Source organism: Lissotriton vulgaris, chromosome 5 (genome assembly GCF_964263255.1).
Source record: "Lissotriton vulgaris chromosome 5, aLisVul1.2, whole genome shotgun sequence".
NCBI lineage: Eukaryota > Metazoa > Chordata > Amphibia > Caudata > Salamandridae > Lissotriton > Lissotriton vulgaris.
Window position 1 is genome coordinate 471622752 of NC_141693.1, and position 21090 is coordinate 471643841.

The following is a 21090-nucleotide window of genomic DNA, read 5'->3' on the forward strand; positions in this document are numbered from 1 at the left end:
TGGCAATGCCGATGGGCTCTCCAGATATTTCCACTTAGAACAAGAAGACTCACCTGGTCAAGGTTAGCTTATTGTCCCAAAGTTTGGGGGGGGGTCATGTAGGAGAGTAGGGTCTGCAATCCTATGATCACCCAGATTTTTTGCTTTTGTTTCACTGGTTTACGACTTTCTCTGGCTGTGGGCCTGCCAATCAGACCCACAGCCTGGCTGTTCTCTTTCTAAATTACCTCATGTACCCTAGGTGCATCTACCAATTGGTACTGGGCCACCTTATCAGACCCTGTAACTCAGGGCATAGGTGTACCCAGGGCTGCCAGGGGCTGCAGCACGTATTGTGCCACCCCTGGCTGGCCTCCTAAATTTGACACAACTGGCTGCATGACAGCTGGGGCAAAGTCGTGTAATCACCCTTTGCTGTAGGTGTAGTATACCTATACCTAACCCTAAAATGGACACACAGATTCCTATCAGTCACTCCTATGGCAGGCCTTGACAATCCTGAAGGCAGAGTGCTTGGAATCGTGTGAGATGGTGCTCTGGCATGAGCTGAGCCTGTCTGCAGCTTGCGGAATCAAGTCCTAATAGCTGTTCCATGATATCGCATACCATATACTCTTAAGTGCATTATAATCCTCGCGGTTAAATGCTATCTTTGGTATTGCTTTATCAAAACATGTCGAGTAAGGTGTCATACGAATTGGAATACTAACCCCTCGCCAATTCTGGCGACGGGGTTAGCATTCCACCCTTCTAGAGGGACACGACATGTATGTAACTGTGAACCCCGGTTAAAGTTAACTGAAGCCTCAGCTCCACAAAATGGATGCTGCCACCACAGACACGAGTCTGACCCCCTGCAGCTGGGAGTCCTTCCAGTGAGGGGAGCCTGGACAAAGGGTTTCCTGTCAGGGGCGGTGCTAGCACCGTCCCAGACATGGTTTTGTGTATCCTGGGTAGGCAGGGCTTTACAGGAAGGTGACTGCTGAGTGGCACCCCGGTGCTCACTACGCATAGGCCGGTCTGAACCAGTTCCAGGGGCACACCAGCCCCTGGCCTGGGGAAGTCCGGCATGGCTGAGGGGTGTAACCACCCCCCACCTAGTCCCACCCATAGGCAGGACCTAGTCACCGGGTCAGCCCCCTTTTTTAGTATAAAGATGGGAGCGGGCCCCCTGTTAAAATTAGATCATCTTTGGAATCAAGATACCACTTTCTTCGAAAGGACTTCACGATTTCTTCTTCAAGATTCTCCCTTGTGGCTAAGGAGTAGTCACCCTGCATCCGCAGGCACCATCCTAAAGAACACTGCGGTCTGCTGCAAGTCCCTCATCACGAATCCGACGACCCAGCACGACGAGACCCGGCTTCCCTGGCACCTCTGACCTCTACTCACCTCTACAGCCAAGCTGAGAACCGTGAGTGCGACGAGACCTCAAGGGACCGACGATCGCCAAGACTGCACGACATCTTTATTGCAAGCCCACCGAGTCTTCCACTGGTGAGTGCTTTGGGGTCCGAGAAGCCCCAACCCTGCGCAGCTCCAGCACCCAAGATCAGCCTCCCTGCATCTCCACGATCGGCGTGGGGCCCTTCTGCTGTTTGCTGTGCACCGCGTTGTTTGGCTACTAGCCGGCTGGCTTGTGGCCTTCTGAACGACGCCCGACGACAACTCTTCTGCTGGTCTGGTTGCTCCAGGCTGGCCCTTGCTTCCTTCTTCAAGAGAGGCACCCCGGACCCTCCTGGTCCACTCCAGACGCCATTTTAGGTCCACCGCGTGGGCTTGAATTTGCCAAGGCTTTGTTGCCCAATCCTGGGTCCAGCGACGCCGACAGCTTCTATCTTCGTGGGACAGCTCGATCCTCCATCCTGGTCGCCGACAACGCCTCCTGGTCCGTGAGATCTTCGAGTCAAGCGTCACCCACTCACCTTGTCGAGGTGGCTACCATCCGGTGCCCTCCTGGTGCCCACTGACTACTGGCTAGTAGTCTCGAACTTGGTCCCCTCTGCTTTCAGGTGTCATCCATCTTCGAGATCCAGGCTTGGATCCAACTGAACTTTCTTCACTGGTCACCGGCCAGCATCTTTTCTTCCGGCTCCTGGTCCGTCTACGAGGATTCCCGACGTCTTTTCAGACCTATGCAGCTGCAGCCCCTGGGCTAGGTAACTTCGGCATTTCGGTGCCCCAGCATAGCCTCACTATCCAAGGGTCAGAATCTACTTTCGTTTTCTCCCTACCAGGTCGGGTTCGCCCGAGAACACTAACTTTCTATTTCCTAGCTACCATAGACTTTTGTCCCGCATCTCGCGTGAGAGTGCACACACTGCACCCGAGTCCCCTAGGCCTCCTAGAAGTAATCTAACGATTCCCTAGTCAAGTCCTAGCGATTCCAAAAGCTATTAGTACTGTACTTACCTGCTAGGAATTTCGCATTCCACTTTCAGAGTATATGGTTTTCCGTGCCCCTCGGGCATTTGTATATACTGTGCTAACTTAAGTATTTTTGTAAGAGTTTTGGTTTGTGCTTAGTACCCTGTCCTCATAAAGAGTACAGGGCTGTTGTGATCTTTAAATAAATAACTGTTTATTTTCATAACACTTGTGTGGTGTCCTTTCACTGGGTATTCAAGGGGTATATGTGTGGTAAACAGCTGGCTTAACACGCCCTCTCGAGTCTTTAGCCTTAGACTGCTCGTATCCATGCTACTAGGATAGCTGGTCTATAAGGTTGACTTACAACCAATCATCAATAAGGGTTGCTGGACTGATACATAGTGGGCACTAGAATAGTGACCACTGCATATCAGGCCACCTCCTCACACTTATGAAGATCAAATGCATGATAGTTTTGGGAGGAATTAAGGGGGAATGGACTGATTGAGGTCACGCCAGCAAAAGTCTTTCGCGAGACTTGTCATTCGAGCTCCCTCGACGTCAATCAGAGGTCTCCGAAATTCAGACGTGCAGCAAGTCTAGTGGAAAAGGAACGTAGCCAATGAACGCAGCAAATGGAGTCAGCCGTACAAATCAAATGCAGAGTAGCATGAGGGCGTTACAGTGAAATTAACATTTTGGGGGTATAATCATTACTAAACTCATTTTGTTTAAAAAAAAAAAAAAAAACTTCCTCACCTCTATATTTCAGTCATGGCAAAATTATGAATACAGAAGGAGGAGGGGGGAGGAGAGTAGGGGAGGCACAGCCTAGCGGCAGGCAGGCAGGGGAGGGGAGGAGAGTAGGGGAGGCACGGCCTAGCGGCCGTGCAATCAAGTAGTGAGGGGGCGGAGCTGGGGGAGGCTGTGAGAGAGAGTAGGCGGCTGGGGGCATGTGCACGCGCATTTAAGCTCAATGCGCATGCGCATTGAGCTTAAATTTCTCGTGCACTGCAAGGAATCGCCACGATTCCTTGCAGTGTGGATAAAGAGCGGATAAGTGCCAATACTCTCGCCTTGCTCGATGCGCATGCGCATCGACAGGCGAGACCTAAAAAGTGAATGACAATAATAGATCAATCAATTAAGAGGCTAGCTGAAGGCTCCTTTAACTACATTTTAATAAACATGTAATTTTATTAAAATAAAATTGCCTCGGCTAATTTCAGACCGAAAAAGGATACCCACGCTGCTCTTAAAAAAACTGTCCGGGGAGAGCCTGAAATGTTCACTTAGGCTGACTGTCTCAAAAGTATATAAGGCTTTGAGGCAAGTGAGAGGGCACAGAGGAGTAAATGAACTGATGCGCCCCCCACTACAAATTAGACGTGATCCAAGCTTTCAGTAGTGAACAGAGTTAAACTTGCATAGCTAAGGCAGTCCTATTGCCTTTGCACAATTAAAAGGATACTCAGAAGTCACCTGTGCATGCTCCGTTCTGCATGAGTGGAACTTGCACAATCACTGGAATCCATTTGCCATAATCTAGCAGTCTAGAAACTTTAAATATTGTAGAGTTCAGAGGGAAGTAGAGAGAAGAAAGGGTTATCTGACATTAGAAGCATAAATTAAGGACACAGAGCGGTTCTCTTAGGATTTTTCAAAATGTTATCCAGGAAGGAAATGTGCAGTTTAATGCCCTTCAGTCTTGTTTAAAGCAAATTAGCTGCACCAAATTGTTCCTGGTCAGTACAGGTGTACTTGATCAAAGGCGCCTGTCATGAGTGTGAAAATCATACAATTTTAACCATATTCTCGGTGGTCCCTCAGTCATGCAACAATTCTCGATTTTTATTCTGTTAGTGGGAACAAACAGTACCCCCCTAATCAGAGCTTTCAAAATGGCTCTGGAAAAAGAAACCACTATATTTCATAGTCACTTTGAAAGTTATTTTACTTTGTGGTTTTGTAAAGCACTGCATACCTATCTACAGAGATCTAAGAGCATTAGATGTAATGTATCAAACGGCAGGAGGCAAGAACTAAACATTTAAATGACTAACAAATATTAAATAGCACAAATGCAAGATGTAAACAGTCCAATCAACTAAACATATGGAGGTGTGATCCATCTCAAAGCTTTAGAGTGGATAAATCGAGTGTTAGCACTCGACCAGAGATCAGTGTGAGGCATCTCCACATACCCAAGGATTAAATGAAGTTATACCTTTGAGTACGTTGAGGGTCTGACAGATTTTCACCACAAGTTGATGGATACACAAGTGTCAGTAATTCGGGCATTCTCTTTACCAACTGGTAATGCGAATCGTGTAATGCACACACCATTTAACAATAACAAAGTGTCTATATAGTAGCATCACCGAGTCCCTTAAGGGATCGCAAAGTATGATGGCAGCGCAATGAGACGCACCCATGGCAGTTTGCAAAAATTTTGGAGATCCTTTTCATGTAATGCGCAAATAGTGCCGTACATTTACTTTATAACATTGGCGTTACACGATGTAACCTTCCCAAATGCATATCCATCCAGTATAGCCACTTATCTGCACCTCCGGTAGAAAACACCTCCCCAACATGGCCGACTACTGAGAACAAACATGCGCGCATTAGCGTCCAAAACCAGGCAATTCCTGCCCCCGGAAGCGCCGAGCCGCACTGATAAAAACAACGTGGTAACAGATCCCTCTACCCTCTACCCACTCCTACCCGGTAGGAGTGGGTAGGTCTTGAGACAGCGTGCTACTTGCACACACATGAGTACCTACATTACAAACAAATCCCTGCGCTTTAGATTCCTTTACCCGCGCTCATGGAACTTTGCTGTTTTAAACTTCACGAGCATTATGACCACATAGTGAACCTCAGCAGCGAAGCGCCCCCATCCCAACCACGACCCACACTTTGGATTCCTTTACCCGTGCTTGGGAAATTTGTTGTTTTATCGTTACAAGTGTGGCACTACACTGACCAACTAGTGAACGTCAGTAGCAGTGCACCCCCATCCTGACCATCGCACATTTGGCAAGGGTTTGATGTTATAGGAAGTGATAATATGCCTATATGCCTCGCGCAGTGCACTTTGGATTCTTTACCGCATACTTCTTTGGGTTATTCAAACAGCAATTGGATCATAGCTGGAAACATTTCACCACGCCTCCCGCTCCCCGTCCACCGAACATGAGAAGTTTATATAGTTGAATGTGAGGAGATGTGGTGATATATGCGATGGCAACATGTTCACACGCACATTTAAGAAGCGGGAGCATGACCCATGCTAACTTGCTCTCATACTATGACAAGTTTATATTGTCTGAGAAAATATTAATGAGGAGTGGTATTAGTCGCAGCTAACTCACTGCAATGAAGGGTTGATAATGAGTAGGTCAGTGATGCTAAGAAAATGGTCATTACTGCACAGTACGTGAAAGGCATGTGACCAATGCAAATATTTATTTTTCCCTACTCACAAGCATGAGAACTCCTCGTGTACGACCTACCCGGTACTGTTGAAGCCTGCTTAGTCTTAACCATTGGGTGAGTACCCAGAGTTTCTCTGCCACTTTGTTGTATGCCACAAAGGCTGAAGTTCACGCTAGTTCACCTTGTGCACTCACCGTATGGCACTAATTTTAACAGTTTTTATTTGATTTTAATTCATGTTCACCACTGAATCTTGAGAGTCAGCTTCAGAAGAGAAACGAGAAGATACACACACACTTGCAATTGTATTGATTTAACCTTGTGTCACATTTTCTCCCTTCACAGGTAGTTCCAGTACTACCAGGTACTCAACTAGTTAGTTGTATGGTTGATGTGAGTATGCATCCACGTCATCATGTTAAGTTGTAGATCGATTTCTTTTCTGGTCCTAATTGCTCGTAGACTATACACTTGGCGAGAAACATGTTGACCTGTCAGCAATAAATATGCTTAACCTCAGAAATAAGCTTAGCCTAATGCCTTATTAATTGCTTTTACTTAGGGTAGGAGACCCATTGAATTAAAGTTGTCGCTGGTACTCCCAAACATATTTTATATTCACTCAAAACATTCATCTACACATACTTGGCCCCTCACCCCCACTTCACCTTATGGATGTTGGAAAAAGATCTCCGCTAAAGTGCCCCCACTATAGGGAGCCCGTCAGGTATTGCACCACCGACCTGACGAGGAGCAGCCCAATGATTAAGCATGACACCCTACTGGGAGTGTGAGGGCATTATAATCCAATAAATGGATTCCCAACATTGAACCACTCTGGTTGGGTTGGCTTAGATACCCTCTTCTCACTCATCCAATAGGAACAGCATAACAGTTTCTATGCCATGCATTCTCCTCTATTATGTCCTCTGATACTCAGCCATTGACTGAAGTAATTAGAATACTGACGTGTGGTGGTTGAGTGTATGTCAGTTGGAGTGCGTGGGCTGAGCATCAGGTAGGGCTTCCTTCATACCTACTTTCTCTGCAAGCTGTGAAAACTACCTTGAGAATTAAAGTATCCTGTTTTACCTATACTCCTGGCTTTATTTGCCACACAGTTATTTATTATTATTTAAAGTTTTATATAGCGCGCAGTTACCCTCGGGCATCCCAGCGATTGTCCAGACGCCAATAGTTAACCAAAGGCCAGTTCAGTGCAATCAAGAAGGAAACAGATAAGTTTTGAGGCATTTCCAAAACCGCACAGTAAAAGGGAGCGCGTTCCACAGCATGGCTGTGTTGACCGAGAATTTTCTCCCACCAGTACGGGCCCCTTTTTACTCTGGGGATTTGGAGAAGATGTTTCTGATCAGAGCGCAATGTTCTATTGGCTTTATAGGCACCGCTAAGTTCTTCAGTATGGGAGGGCCCTTCCCCTGAAGGATTTTGTGAGCAGTACAGAGAGCCTTAAATTTGACCTTTTCCCGCACCGGGAGCCAATGCAGGGCCTTTAAGGCCGGTTTAGCTGACTGCATCCTAGGGACGCCCATGAGCAGCCTTATCTTGAACCTGCTGGAGTTTATTAAATGTTGCTTCAGGGGCACCCAGAAAAAAGCATTACTATAATCTAGTCTCGATGTAATTAGCCCCTGAATAAGCAACTTCCTTGATGTTAAAGAAAGAAGAGGGAGAATTTTGCGGGCTGACCGGAGGAGGGCATAACAGACTCCTGCCGTTTTTTTCGCCTGGGTCCTAAACGACAGGTCTTGCTCTAGCCAGACCCCTAAACTCTTGATCTCCTCTTTCGAGCTCGGGAGCTCTCCCATACAGCTAGGCCAGCTGGTCACAGGGAGCGAAGGGGTCTTACTCCCTAACAACATTATTTCTGTCTTCGAGCCATTCAACTTAAGAGATGACTCGCACATCCAGGAGTAGACTTCCGACAGGCAGGAGTGCAGTAGATCGGGGTTCTCCACCAGTTGGGATAAGGTGACCACCAACTGCGTGTCATCCGCATAACTGACTATTTTAATGTCAAATGGGGCCACAGCATCCTCCAGGGGAGCCATATATACATTAAAAAATGTAGGGCTGAGGGAAGAGCCCTGTGGCACCCCACACTGGAGGGGGATAGATGTTGACCGATCACTCCCTTCCCAGACCTTGTATGTCCGGCCGCTGAGAAATGACCTAAGCCATTTCAGAGCGACCCCTGACACACCAACATCGGACAGTCGCTGAATCAACACCTGATGGTTCACAGTGTCGAAAGCCGCACAGAGGTCCAGGAGGATCACTGCCACTGACTCTCCTGAATCCAAAATGCTTCTGGCTTCATCCACGACTGCCAGAAGGGCGGTGTCGGTGGCCTGGCCTGGCCGGAATCCGGTTTGTGAATCTCGAAGCAGGCCATTAGTCTCAAGGAAACCTGACAGTCGTTGATTCACTAACCTTTCCGCAATTTTACCGAGTCCCGGCAGCAGGGAGATGGGCCTGAAGTTTGCCAAGTCCGAAGGATCCAGACTTGGCTTCTTTAAAAGCGCCTTTACCACTGCTGTTTTCCAGCTCGGTGGCACCAAGCCATGGGCAAATGATGCGTTCATTAAGTCGGTAACATGAACCGCAATAGAAGTTGCTAACTGTTTCAGGAACTTCATAGGGACCGGATCCCTAGGGGAGCCACTTTTCATAGAGCCCAAAGCCTTAAGGACTTCAGCCACTGATACTGGGCCAAAAGTATCTAAATGGGTAGATGCTCCTCTTGGCTGTTTTACTGTGTCCATTTTATGGCCAGGCTGAAGCGACGGAGACTGGGGCAAGGTGCTTAAAATCTTCTCAATTTTCATGTGGAAGTAGTCTGCCAGCTCCTTACACTTCTGGTTGTTATGTGTTACCACGGGCTCAGGAACTTTAAGAAGTTCCTTTACAACTTAAGTCTCCCTGGAAAAGTTGGAGGCAGATCTTATGCTCTCCTCAAAGAATTGGGCTTTAGAATGACGAAGAGCGGATTTATAACCCCTCATTGCAGAGCGGTATTCCTCTCGCCTGGCTACCTCCCATTCCCTTCTCCACATCCTCTCCAGCTTCTTACATCCCTTCCTAAGGGTACGTAGCTCGAGAGTATACCACGGGCAGAGCCAATTCTTTTCTCCCTCTTTGGCACTCTCTTTTTCGGGATTATGGCATCAAGAGAAGTGGTCAACCACTGATCGAAATTTGCGTCCCCCTTTACCGGGTTTGAATCAGGGGGAGGGCACGTGCCATCCAATTTGGAAATCCAGTCATTGATCGATAACCTAGACCATGCTCTATCCACCAAATAGGCCTGATGGCTAGATGTGGGCGATGGGTCTATTTGCCAAGTTGCCGAAACCAGAAAGTGGTCTGACCACAGGAGGGGGATACGCAGGCCTAGCCATAAAGCGGGGAATGTTAGAAAAGATTGGATCAAGTAAGTGTCCCTTATCGTGCGTAGCCCCCGCGTTAATTAAGAACAGCTCACATGCTTTCAGATCGCCCTGTAGGTCTCGAGCTACTAAATCCGCTGGGTCATTAAAATGGAGATTAAAATCTCCCATCACTATAAAATTTAGTCGTAGAAGAGGCCAGGGTAGTAACTGTTTCCATAAGGGAGCTAACAAAATTACCCACGCAGCCCGGAGAACGGTAAATCAGTATACCTGACACCGATACCATAGGGGATTTCCGCATGGAGAAGTGGCAGCTCTCACAGTCCGACACTAAACCATTCTGAGCCCTGCACACATAAGTGTCCCTGTATAGAATAGCAATGCCACCCCCTCGCCCTACAGGTCTATCCAGAAGGTACATAAGAAAGCCGGGGGGGAGGGCTTGCACGATATCCGGGTCAGAACTAGAAGTGATCCAAGTTTCCGTCAGGAACAGGAAGTCCAAATCTTGTATAAGGAACTTAACTTCTAACGAGTGTCTTGGCAGATAGCGGGCGAAATCCTTTGTAGGCAGGTTTACGGCCAGCGGTTGCAAAGGGCGAAATGCCATAAGATCATCCCGAGAGTATGTCATCCTTATAGCAGGATTTTTGGGCAGAGTTTCTGGCCCTAGGCACGTCTGGCACAGACGGGCTGGACTCTGGCTTGACTCCGGCGCGGTGACGGCGCTGCGCGTCTCCTTGCTAGCTTTAAATAGGGGCCGCGCTTACCGTGAAGATCACTAAAGCGCTCACAAATATGGCGCCAGCACAACGTCCCTAACTACCCCCAAGATGGTGGCGATCTGGTAAAGCTGCCCGAGGACCCGCGAAAACCGCGGTGAGGGTCACAATTATCGTGCAAGTAAGTGCTGCTCTAGTAATATCGAAATTAAAAGCAAGGTACAATAATGAAAATTAAACAAGATTAAAACAATATGAGAGTATAAGTTTAAAAGGGTCCTGGTTAATACACACTCAGTTGCTCTTAAGCGACGTATTTCAAAACTCTAGCGTAATCCGCTTAAGGCGCACAAACCTTTGTCCAGGACCGGACTGACAAAAGCACTCGTCTTAAATAGGTGCCGCGCCTACCGTGAAGATCACTAAAGCGCTCACAAATATGGCGCCAGTACAACGTTCCTAACTAACCCCAAGATGGCGGCGATCCGGTAAAGCTGCCTGAGGACCCGCGAAAACCGCGCTGAGGGTCACAATTATCGTGCAAGTAAGTGCTGCTCTAGTAATATCGAAATTAAAAGCAAGGTACAATAATGAATATTAAACAAGATTAAAACAATATGAGAGGATAAGTTTAAAAGCGCGCTGGTTAATACACACTCAGTTGCTCTTAAGCGACGTATTTCAAAACTCTAGCGTAATCCGCTAGAGCCATAATATTGCTCTTAGGTGTCTGACCAGATCGGTTACACAGACTCACAGGTAAAAACTCCCATCTACCACAATTCTGGATAACACATCTAATCTTCAAAATATACCAGCATAACTCATTAAGTGTGCAAAGATGCATTCACTTTGCTTGCATTGAAAGATTCACGAATTACAACGATATATTCTACCAGGAGACAATTTCATGTGATCACTCCACAGATTTCCCTAAACTTCACCCTCAAGACCCAGGAAAATGCATGTCATACTTGCCATGCCCATTGAAGAATCAAACTGATCACAATTAGTTAACATGATCTAGCCCTACAGCAGAACAAGAAGAGAAGAGACAGCTGCCCAAGCTTAGCAGCACTACTCACTATGAGAGAATCGCTGAGTGATAGGTGTTCCAGGGTATGGATAGGTTCGACTTTCCCACTGTATGTTCCCCTCCTGAACCGCCTTGATGAAGCCATGATAGCACTGATGTGCTACACCTAGGGAAAAAAAAAAAGAGTAAAATGAGTGGACAAGAACGGATGGGCACAAACTAAGCAAACAGTGCTCTACACTGCTCACAGAATAGATCGGTTTTACTCATGGCAATGCAATTCATTACAGTTTTAGTGAGATCATTTTAAGAGACGATTAACTCATCAAGTGCAGATATACTACTTTTGTGAATTCACTAGATTTCACACAAGTAGGCCAAGAAATAATACTCCTAGAAAATATTTGTAAACTGCATTTCAGCATGAGCAAATTTCCAGATGTATATTTGCTCATGTGAAAATCTGTTTTTGCACATTCACTTTCCCTCCCACCACTTTTTTCCCAACCCTGGAAGAAGTTTCATGTTGCAGTTGTCAGGAATAAATGTCCAACCTCTCTCAGTATGGGAAAAGATTAGAGAAAAGTTAGTGAAAACCCTTAAAACATGCAGGTTAGTAGGTTTGCACAGACTCGAAAGGGTATTCCAACCCTCAAACTGTTGCTTACCTCTACCTTCAGCCCCATAAAGGAATTGCTAGTATTCAAACCCTACTATGGATGGAGCCTTGGCATAATCAGAGAGGATATTTCAGAGCTCTTATATAGAATGATCGCTACCATATTTTGTCGCCACACTACATGGCACAAAAGGGACAAGTGGGTTTTGATACAGGACAAGTAGATTTATGAAGCAAACTACCCCATGGACAAGTAGATATTTTATTAGATTCCACACCCCTGCTGGCAGGAAAACATTTAAAGAAGCAAGTTATAGTCTCTCTGTACAGTGCCCTCTCTCCAAATAAGGGAAAAGCCTCTAAACATTTGAAGCCCAGATAAACTATACCCTAATGGAGTAGGTGAAGGAGAATATTTGTTATTTACATCGATAAACCAACATTAAATAGCATCCATAGCTACATTCTAGGCTCGGCTCTCCAAGCTCTCATAATACTACTCTTATGATACAATAGCCGAAGCCAGGATGGAAGTGGACCTTCTGCAGTCACAGAAACATAAGTTATGGGGATATGTTCAGGTAAAAGGACAGTGTCTTATTCTGGTACTGTTCGTTTTTACCAGAAATGTGGATGTACTTTCACATAAGGTGATTATGTCAGGTGTTGCATGTGCCTGCCAGGAAGGAATTGCTGCCTGGAAAGGAATTGTTGGAGACTGTATCTACAAATGGTGGCACTGCCCATTTTTCACACTAGGCAACAGTGGATGCATATCCCAGTCATCATGAGGGCATGTTATGACCGAATTTCTGTGTGTGGAGGAACTGTTGGGAGACTGTAAATACAAATGATGGAATGGAAACTTTCAGGCATTTTTCCATATTAGGAAACGCTGGTTGCATATTCCAGTCTTTCTGAGGGCATGACTGGTTCAACTCTTCCTATAAAAGAAGGCGCTCATCCTCCAGTTTCCTATATAAAGTCTGCAGCAGAATGGATGTCTATGAAGCTGGTTGGGGAAACGAAGAGCATCATGGGACACCAACACAAAAAGAACCCATGTACCTAATGAATGTGATCTGGGAGAAGTGTTGAGAGACAGGAAAGCCTCCCTCCACCACTCGGTTGGTCACGGGGGAGAGAGGGGAAGCCAGCGTGGTTTCCTGCTTAAGGACCTCTCAGACTGGGACAAATAATCTAGAAAGCAGTGGGAGCTTGCAGCAAAATGAGTGAGCTTGTAACATTAAAAAATAACCACCCATTTGTGAGAAGCTGGCCTGTGTTGTTGAACCCTTTGGAGTCCGCAGGAGCTTGTGATCAACAGACCGGTCAGAAGTGTTGAGGAGCCTACGAATGAAGGGGAGTGACTCCGAAACTCCAAGGGAGATTACTTTAGTTGTCCTTGATACTTCACAGGCCTTAGAAGGTTCCTGTATGATGCACAGGCGATGCAGCAGACTGGAAGGGCCCAAACGAAGTCCAGAGTGCCCAGACGGTAGAAGTGCAGTGGTTTCAGTTCTGAATCTTGTTAACGACAAATCTAGGGACCTACAACCAGGTAAGCCCTTAGGTACCCTAAGGAGAGAGTTGGGAAGATTCAGAGGATCCTCCGGGGGGGGGGGGGGGTCTGTACAGGGGGGAGGTTACTCCCATGTCCCTTTGTCCAGTTTTGTGCCAGAATGGGAGCCAACGGCTCCCAGGGCTGGTTTTAACTGGACTATGCACAGGGACACCAAATGTGCCCCTCAGGCAGACTTTCAGGCACTGGCAAGCGCACCCTCCCAGCCCTAAGACACCAAGTCCAGTCTGGGGGTGGTCACACCTCCCTGTGACAGGATGACTATTGTTCTACCTTCCCCTGCTACAGCTTGGCTCAGCAGCAGGATAAAAGAAATGTGTCTATGGTCGGCAGCACGATTGTGAGCTGTCCGGGACTAGAAGGCTGGTACCAGGTACACAGAGCTCTTACAGTGCTTGGAATCATACCTTGCACACAGTTTACAGTGTGGGGGTATTATTCCAACATGTTTGATACCAAACATGATGGGATTCATTGTAGCCGTTTGAGATGGTCGTCGTGGGGTCACGCGATGCCCCTCTATATAGTATATGGCTGCTTCACTAACAACCCAGGAGAATGGATTACATAGGCTGCAAGGGTGACCTGCTCATGCAGAGGCACCCTCTCACTTAAAACCAAGCACCCTGCCCTCAGGATTGTAAAGGCCTGCTATATGGGTGGCTTATAAAGTGCAGTGACCCGTGGTAAACCTATATCTCTTGTAAGTGGTGCATGCAACAAACTTACACAGGCTGCAATGGCAGGCCTGTAGTCCCATTTGGAATGGTCTCTCATGGGTGGCATAATACATGCTGGGAGATCTCTGGGGTACCTATGCCCTGAGTACATGTGTACCATATACTAGGGACCGACCAGGGTAACCTGGTATCCAATCAGGGGTGTACATAAGTACATAACACAACAGTTTAAGGAGAAAGCAGATAGACTTAGGTCCCGATTAGCAGGATCCCAGTCAGACTAGTCAAAAACAGCATCACATTAAGTAAAAAGTGGCGGTAACCATAAGAAGCAGATCCTACTTTCCTACACCGACAACTACCTTTAAAAGACAACTCTGCTGTTTCCCTGGCAGAACGAGGATGGTACAGCCGGAGCATTTTAGTTGCTGGTATGTTTTTTCCCCATACAACAATAAGTTGATGACGGATACATGCAAAGATTTGCAGAAATGGCATATCTTGTTAATTGCCATATCTGAAATTCAAGGCAACGATAGACCACCAGAAGCAACACTTTATTAAGAATGCTACTGGACAATGAAAGAAACATGTAGATCTTAACTGAGATGGATTCCAAATCTTAACAATTAGTCTTCAAAATCAACAAATGGTAAAAATAAAAGCCATTCACTCAAAACCTACTTTTCTTATTCCATTAATATAATTAGTAGGAGAAGATAGCTATTACTTGTGAAACACTACATAAGTTAGTGAATTTGACTAAGGAGTTACTTGGGAGATAGAGCCTATGTTGACAAAGTCAGTTAAAATTGATATATCAATAAAACACTGCTTTAACAATTTAGGAAAGAACTGCAAAATAGCAAATATTTTATCAACGCTTTATCTTAAAAGTTAAAAAATATATATTTTCCCGGCTTTAGCCTTGGCTTGTCACCTTATGTCCAAATATTTCAGCGATTTGTACCTCGAACATGCCGAAACCTTTGCTATAGGTTCCTATTAGTGGCATCTATTAGGCCCTAGGATAACCTCACATTTTGCTCAGCTGCTTCCTTGCCTAGGAGGGGTACCTAGTAATAGGAGTTCTGAGCATATTAACCATTGGTACTGAAACTCCAGCGAAGTAAGTTCCTCCAGAACTTCCAGTTGTGAAGACAGCAGTGTAAAAGTACTGACAAATTGGTGAGGACAGGTGTGTTTTGGTGTATATGCTTCCTTTTTGTACTGCTGTACCTCAAAAGGACGAGGGGGCGAGGAATCAAGCACAAAAGCACTGGGCTTCTCACCTCCTCTGCGACAAGGCCCCCTTGTTCACCGGCCTTTCTCTTTTCAACCAATACATGCAAAAGGTGGGGACAAGCGCAGGCCATATGCTAGGCTCTACCCTAAGAAAGCAGGAGGATGCAAGAGCTAGAAGGGATTTATTATGGTGAAAAGTAAAGCTGAAATGGAAGAACACACAAAAGAAAGTAAGTTCTACGTGCTGGTCACCACAGCAGACATTGATGCGGTCTTATAATTGACCAAAATGCAGGTGTGTCCAACCTCTTGGTGAAACAAGGCAGCCATACCACAGCTTTAAGTATAAAAGGGCCTGTTGCAATGACCTATATGCCCAAATATTTAATTGACACTCAACCAAACGGTGTAAGTGTCTGGTGCAGAAAAGGGTTTGATTCACATCCCCACCAACCTATTGTCTGCCCACATATTCTTGTCCGGGCTCTTTTTCAGAACACACTGAAAACTGTAACAGGAGGACATGAGTTGAATCCCATGCACAGGCCTACAACCAAGCTACACCAAGCATTACTAGGGAAAAACTGGTCCTGGGTTGTCTGTTTTATGGTTCAGGGTAAACCTGGCCTGGCAGTTCAGGCTAGAGCTAGACTTTCTCAATGGGTGGGGAAGTGTCCAGAGGGTAGAACAATTTAACCAACCTCTTCTTCAGATCAGCTTCCCATCTTTTTTCTATGAGCTTTAGTAGTTCACCTTTCGCTATGGCTTTTTCTGGCAGATTTGCGCTTAGCAGTGAATCAAACAGGTCAAACCTATTAACTGTTCGCAAGTCTTCACTGATATGTGCGAACCATCTAATTTTGTGGGCCCCTTACATTTTAAGACAGTCAGTAATTCCGATTTGTCAAGGAGGCCTTTGGTCTGTACCAGACCGATAGCCATAACTGAGTGAGCACCACCCTCAAGAGATCCCCTAGATGGTGGAGGCCTAGCTCTTTGTGTGCAATTATGGATGGAACACTGTTGGGCAACCTGTGAAAAACTACTTTCACTGGTCTGTATTTGAGAATCATCAATATAACAAGAGACCCCCGCGCCATAGGAGACAATAGGTACAGATCTGGTTTTATAAATTGTCATCAAATCAAATTAGGTGTTTGTTAAGCGTAACTACTCAACCGTAAAGGTCTCGAGGCTCTGGGGGGTGGGGGGGGGTTTCGAAGGTTCCAGTCCATCAAGGAGGGGGTCTGTCAAAGAGCCAGGTTTTGAGGTTTCTTGCAAAGATGGGGAGCGATGTCATCTGTCCGAGATGGAGCGGAAGGTCGTTCCAGGCTCTGGCCGCGCAGAAGGAGCAGCCTCCCGATCAGGTCTTCCTGGTGCAGGGGAAACACGGCGTAGGAGAGTTGGGCTGATCGTGGGGTCCTTTGGGGTGCGTGGAATTTGAGTCAGCTGTTCAGGTATGCTGGTCCATGCCATGGAGGACCTTGTGAGCATGGTTTAGCATCTTGAAGGGGACTCAAGCTTCGATGGGGAGCCAGTGGAGTGTGCGCAGGTGCTGGGAGATGTGGCAGTGTCTTGGCAGATGAGGACCAGTCTTGTGGCTGTGTTTTGGATGTTCTGTAGCTTGCGGGTGAGGGTTTTGTTTATTCCGGCATAGAGTGCCTTGCCGTAGTCGAGCCTGCCGGTGACCAGGGCACGAGTGCAGTTTTTTCTGTGTTCGAGGGGGATCCATTTGAAGGTCTAATGTAGGGGGCGGAGGGTGTGGAAGCAGGAGGACGAGACGGGAGTTTATCTGGCGGTCCATTTTGAGCTTTGAGTCCAGGATGATTCCCAGGTTGCGTGCGTGGTCCGTGGGGGTGTGCGGGCTTCCGAGGGCAGGGGGCGACCAGGTGTCATTCCAGGCATCTGGGTTTGGGCCCATGATGAGTACTTCAGTTTTGTTGGTGTTTAGTTGTAGGCAGCTGTTTTTCATTCATTTGGCGACGGCTTCCATGCCTTCTCGAAAGTTGAGTCTGGCGGCGTTGGGTAGGGAGAGGAGGAGTTGGGTGTCATCTGCGTATGACACAATGTTGAGTCCGTAGGTTCTGACGATGGGGGCAATCGGAGCCATGAAGGTGTTGAAGAGCGTAGGGTTGAGGGAGGACCCCTGGAGGACTCCGCAGGTGGTAGGTGGAGGGACAGATCAGGGGCGGGGAGTCTGACCCACTACGTTCTGCCGGAGCAGAAGGAACAAATCCAGTCAAGGGCCTTGTCTTGGATCCCTGCGTCGTGGAGTCTGCGTATTAGGGTGCAGTGAGAGACTGTCAAACGCAGCTGAGAGATCAAGTAGGATGAGGGATGCTGTTCCTCCTTAGTCCAGTAGGGTACGGATGTCGTCTGTTGCGGCGAGGAGAACTGTTTCCATACTGTGTTTTTTTCTGAAACCGGATTGGAGGAGTCGAGGATGTTGTGCTCTTCGATGAATGTGGCAAGTTGCCTGTTGATGGCTTTCTCGATGACTCGCTGGGAACGGGAGCAGGGAGATGGGTCTGTAGTTTTTGAGGTCAGAGGGGTCCACAGAGGGTTTCTTCAGGAGGGAGTTGATCTCCGCGTGTTTCCAGGCGTCAGGGAAAGAGGCAGTTGCCAGGGAGTGGTTGATGGTGTGGCAGAGCATGGGTGCGATGGTGTCGGCTGCTCTGTTGAAAATGTGATGGGGGCAGGGGTTCGTGGGGGCCCCGGAGTGAATTGACTTCGCCTTCATTGTGTCTTCGGTGGTGAGGGCTGTCCAGTTGTTGATCGGTGGCTTCTGGGTGTCGGGGTAGTTGGCCAGGGTTCAGTGTGTTGGTTGTCTTCGTCGAAGTGGTCGTAGATGCTCATAATTTTGTGGTGGAAAAAGGTGCGGAATTTGTCGCAGAGGTCTTGTGAGGGAGGGATGTTGGTGGTGGGTTGGGCAAACTACTTGATTATGTTGAAGAGTGCTTTGCTGTTGTGTGCATGAGTGGAGATTCTGTCTTCAATCGCTTTTTTCCTTGTTTTTCTGATGAGTTGGTGGTGGGCGTTGGTGGCGGCTCTGAAGTGGTTGTGGGCTTCTGTGGGTTTGGTGTTCCTCCAGGCCTTTGAGGCGGCGGCAAGTGCGTCTGGACTGTCGTAGTTCGGTGGAGAACCATCTAGCTTTCTTGCCGTGGGTGTTGTTAGGTCGAGCTGACGTAGCATTCATGCGAAAGCATAAATGCTGTCAGCAAGACAACTAATGCTATCCGTATTTGGGAAAGTGGACACCAAAGTGTCACAAGTTTTTTCTGGCAGATTTTACCTCGTAGGCGCGCACGCCCAGTCCGGCGCCGTGCACGTCCCCTGCCACAGACATACACACGCAGGCAGGAAGGCCCACACACAGACACACACACACACACACACACACGCACACACACGCACACCCCCCGCCGCGCACACACACGCAGGAGCGCACCTACACACACGCACACGCACATACATACAGAGACAACACCCCCGCACCCCCCCGCCGACGCCTACATAGAAGCGCCCCCGGCCTCCGCATACATACTGTAGCGATACGCAGCCCCCACGTGCTACTGCGAGGGTCTGATAACACTCAGGGGGCCCCGTCGGACGTGGTTGGAGCCTCTCGGGGCTCAGGGCAACAGCAGGGCATGGGCGGAGTCCCTCGCGGGGGTATTCGGGACTCACCGGGTCGGCAGGCGCTCGGCGGCGGGCCGGTCTCTCCTTCTCCAGCGGGGGCTCCCTCTTCTGCACGGGGGCCCCCCGCCATGGCTGGCACGGCATCTACGGTCTCCCTCACGACTCGGGAGACCGGAGGACAACAGGCAAAGCTTCCGCAAGGCAGTAGGAGCAGACACACCTCTTCCCGGCCCCGCCCACAACCAGGCAGCGGGCCGGACATCTGCTTCCGGTGTTTTCCTCAGGGCTGCGGCAGTGATTGCTCTCTGTTATTTTATCCAGTGGCCTTGCCACTCGAGGGGGGTTACTGGTTTGGTTTTTTGGTAAGCCATGATCTTATTACCATACCACCTAACTATAACATCACTTTAGCATTTCGGGTTTTCATAGAATTTATACTCACACGGATACTGTTGACAAATTCCCTTTAAAAGGGGCCCCACCAATTTTATCATGACCCAGTGTGCGCCCCTAACAGAGAACAAAAAATTAAATGCCCTCATACTTTGTATAGCTCCAGATTTCAACATCGAAGTCCAAAAAAAAAAAAAGAGGGCAAACATTTGTTTAAGCGTCGAATCGACTATGAATTGCTTCACCAGCCTTGCTTGTATTGTTGGACAGGCCAAAGGTAACGCCGAGGTCACGCAGCCGGGTTTGTCCACAGATCATTGTCACGCCATTCAATGACTGACATTTGTCAACCATGACGAATCCACTATGCGTTCCCAAAATTAAGCATGACTTAATTCGCTCCTTAGTTACTAGAAAAACAATGGAAGCGGAGGAATCTTATGAGCTAGTAAGTACCCTGAAATGGGTTTCCTTTTTAGATAGTTTAGGAGAGATTAGCATATATATGCCTTGGAGAAACTCGAAGTCTATGCGTTCATTCGAATGTGTTTATTAAACAAATATGCTACTACCTCAAGAGGCGGTTCGAAACTGTAAATCATGTTTTATCGCGTTTTATTTACATCCGGTCTTAAAATACATAATGTTGTAGACACGCCATTTTGAGGATCCAAAAATGCGCATGGTAAGGTTCATATGGCTTCCGTGTCATAACTGAAATTTTTTTTTGCATATAAGCGCTTTAAGACGGGCAATGTGTTGGGAAGCACTACGTACCTGCCAATACAATCGCCCCTCTAATCTCCCTGTGGCTGGATTTCGAAAACATATAAATTGATATATATGACAGACGGTATGTCTTCGTTTCTAGAAAGTAGGACGTTGTTTAAGTAGCAGACCAAGTTTACACCGGGCATGTCAAAGCATGCTGGGACTTGTGGTTTCACACTTCCTACTATAAGATTGCGCCAAAAATACAGGGTCAGACTGGTCGACAAGGTAATCTGGCAAGTCATTGTATGGGCCGTTTTACAGTCTGAGTGGGCCTGTTTCATGGCCTGGCGGGCCATATCTTAAATGTTGATTTCTCCCGATTTTACTACAGAACTTACCTGCAGCTATTACAGCTGATTGTAAATTAGGTTTATCTAATTTTGCTTAACTCTGCCAGAGTTCCGAAAGTCCCTGAAGACGTGGTTATTCAAATGGACCCTGCCAGCGCCTGGATGCCTAGACAGGTGACAAGGAGGGCTCTACAAATCTACTAATTGATAGGTGACACTACTGTGGAAGAAAGACTATACGAGTCCTGAGGAAAAAGGTAGTATATGGACGTTGATCCAACAAGGCCTGACCCTCGCCATGTGAGGCACAGAAGTGATTGCATGAGAAATGCAGTTTTCGAAGTGAGCAGCAGTAGAGTGCAGCTAGCGAGATTGAGGTCCCAGTGCAGCGACCGGAAGAAATATACGTGGAATCCATTCAGAAAAGTAATCACACAGGGTGATTTGATTAGAGATAGCTGATCAGGCAAATTAATAAAGACCAAAAGCGCTGATATCCTTTAAACATTACCATGGAAAAAAAGCCTTGCTTGGTGAAAGAGAACACTAACAAAATAACACTAGATACATTCATCCTCAAGGAGTCGATATGCCTGTCCTTGCACCATGTGACAAAAAGAGTTTAATGGCCTGAATATAAAGCCTCGGTGGAAGGATGGCAGGCACTGATAATGATTTCTAACACTTCCGCTAGAAGGTGAAAGAGTCTTAGCTGGTTTCGCTCAATTTCCATGCATGAAGGTATGGATCGAAGCATATCAGACAGAATAACGTGGTCACTTATTGAGAGAGGAGCAAATGCTCAGGATCAGTAGTTCGAGCTCCAGGCACTCTGAGGCCAATCTGGTGCAACCAGAATGGCTTGTGTTGGACCCTGCCAGTGGGT

At 47.3% G+C, this 21090-nt stretch overlaps 1 protein-coding gene across 2 annotated transcripts in view; it reads right to left on the reverse strand.

The window, feature by feature from the left end:
* FBXO42 (F-box protein 42) overlaps positions 1–21090 on the reverse strand; it is a 278393-nt gene that overhangs the window by 203486 nt on the left and 53817 nt on the right. For both annotated transcript variants that reach the window (XM_086921916.1, XM_086921915.1), the window contains exon 3: positions 11032–11148. In XM_086921916.1, coding sequence (XP_086778042.1) covers positions 11032–11148 — 117 coding nt within the window. The remainder of the gene's footprint in view (positions 1–11031; positions 11149–21090) is intronic.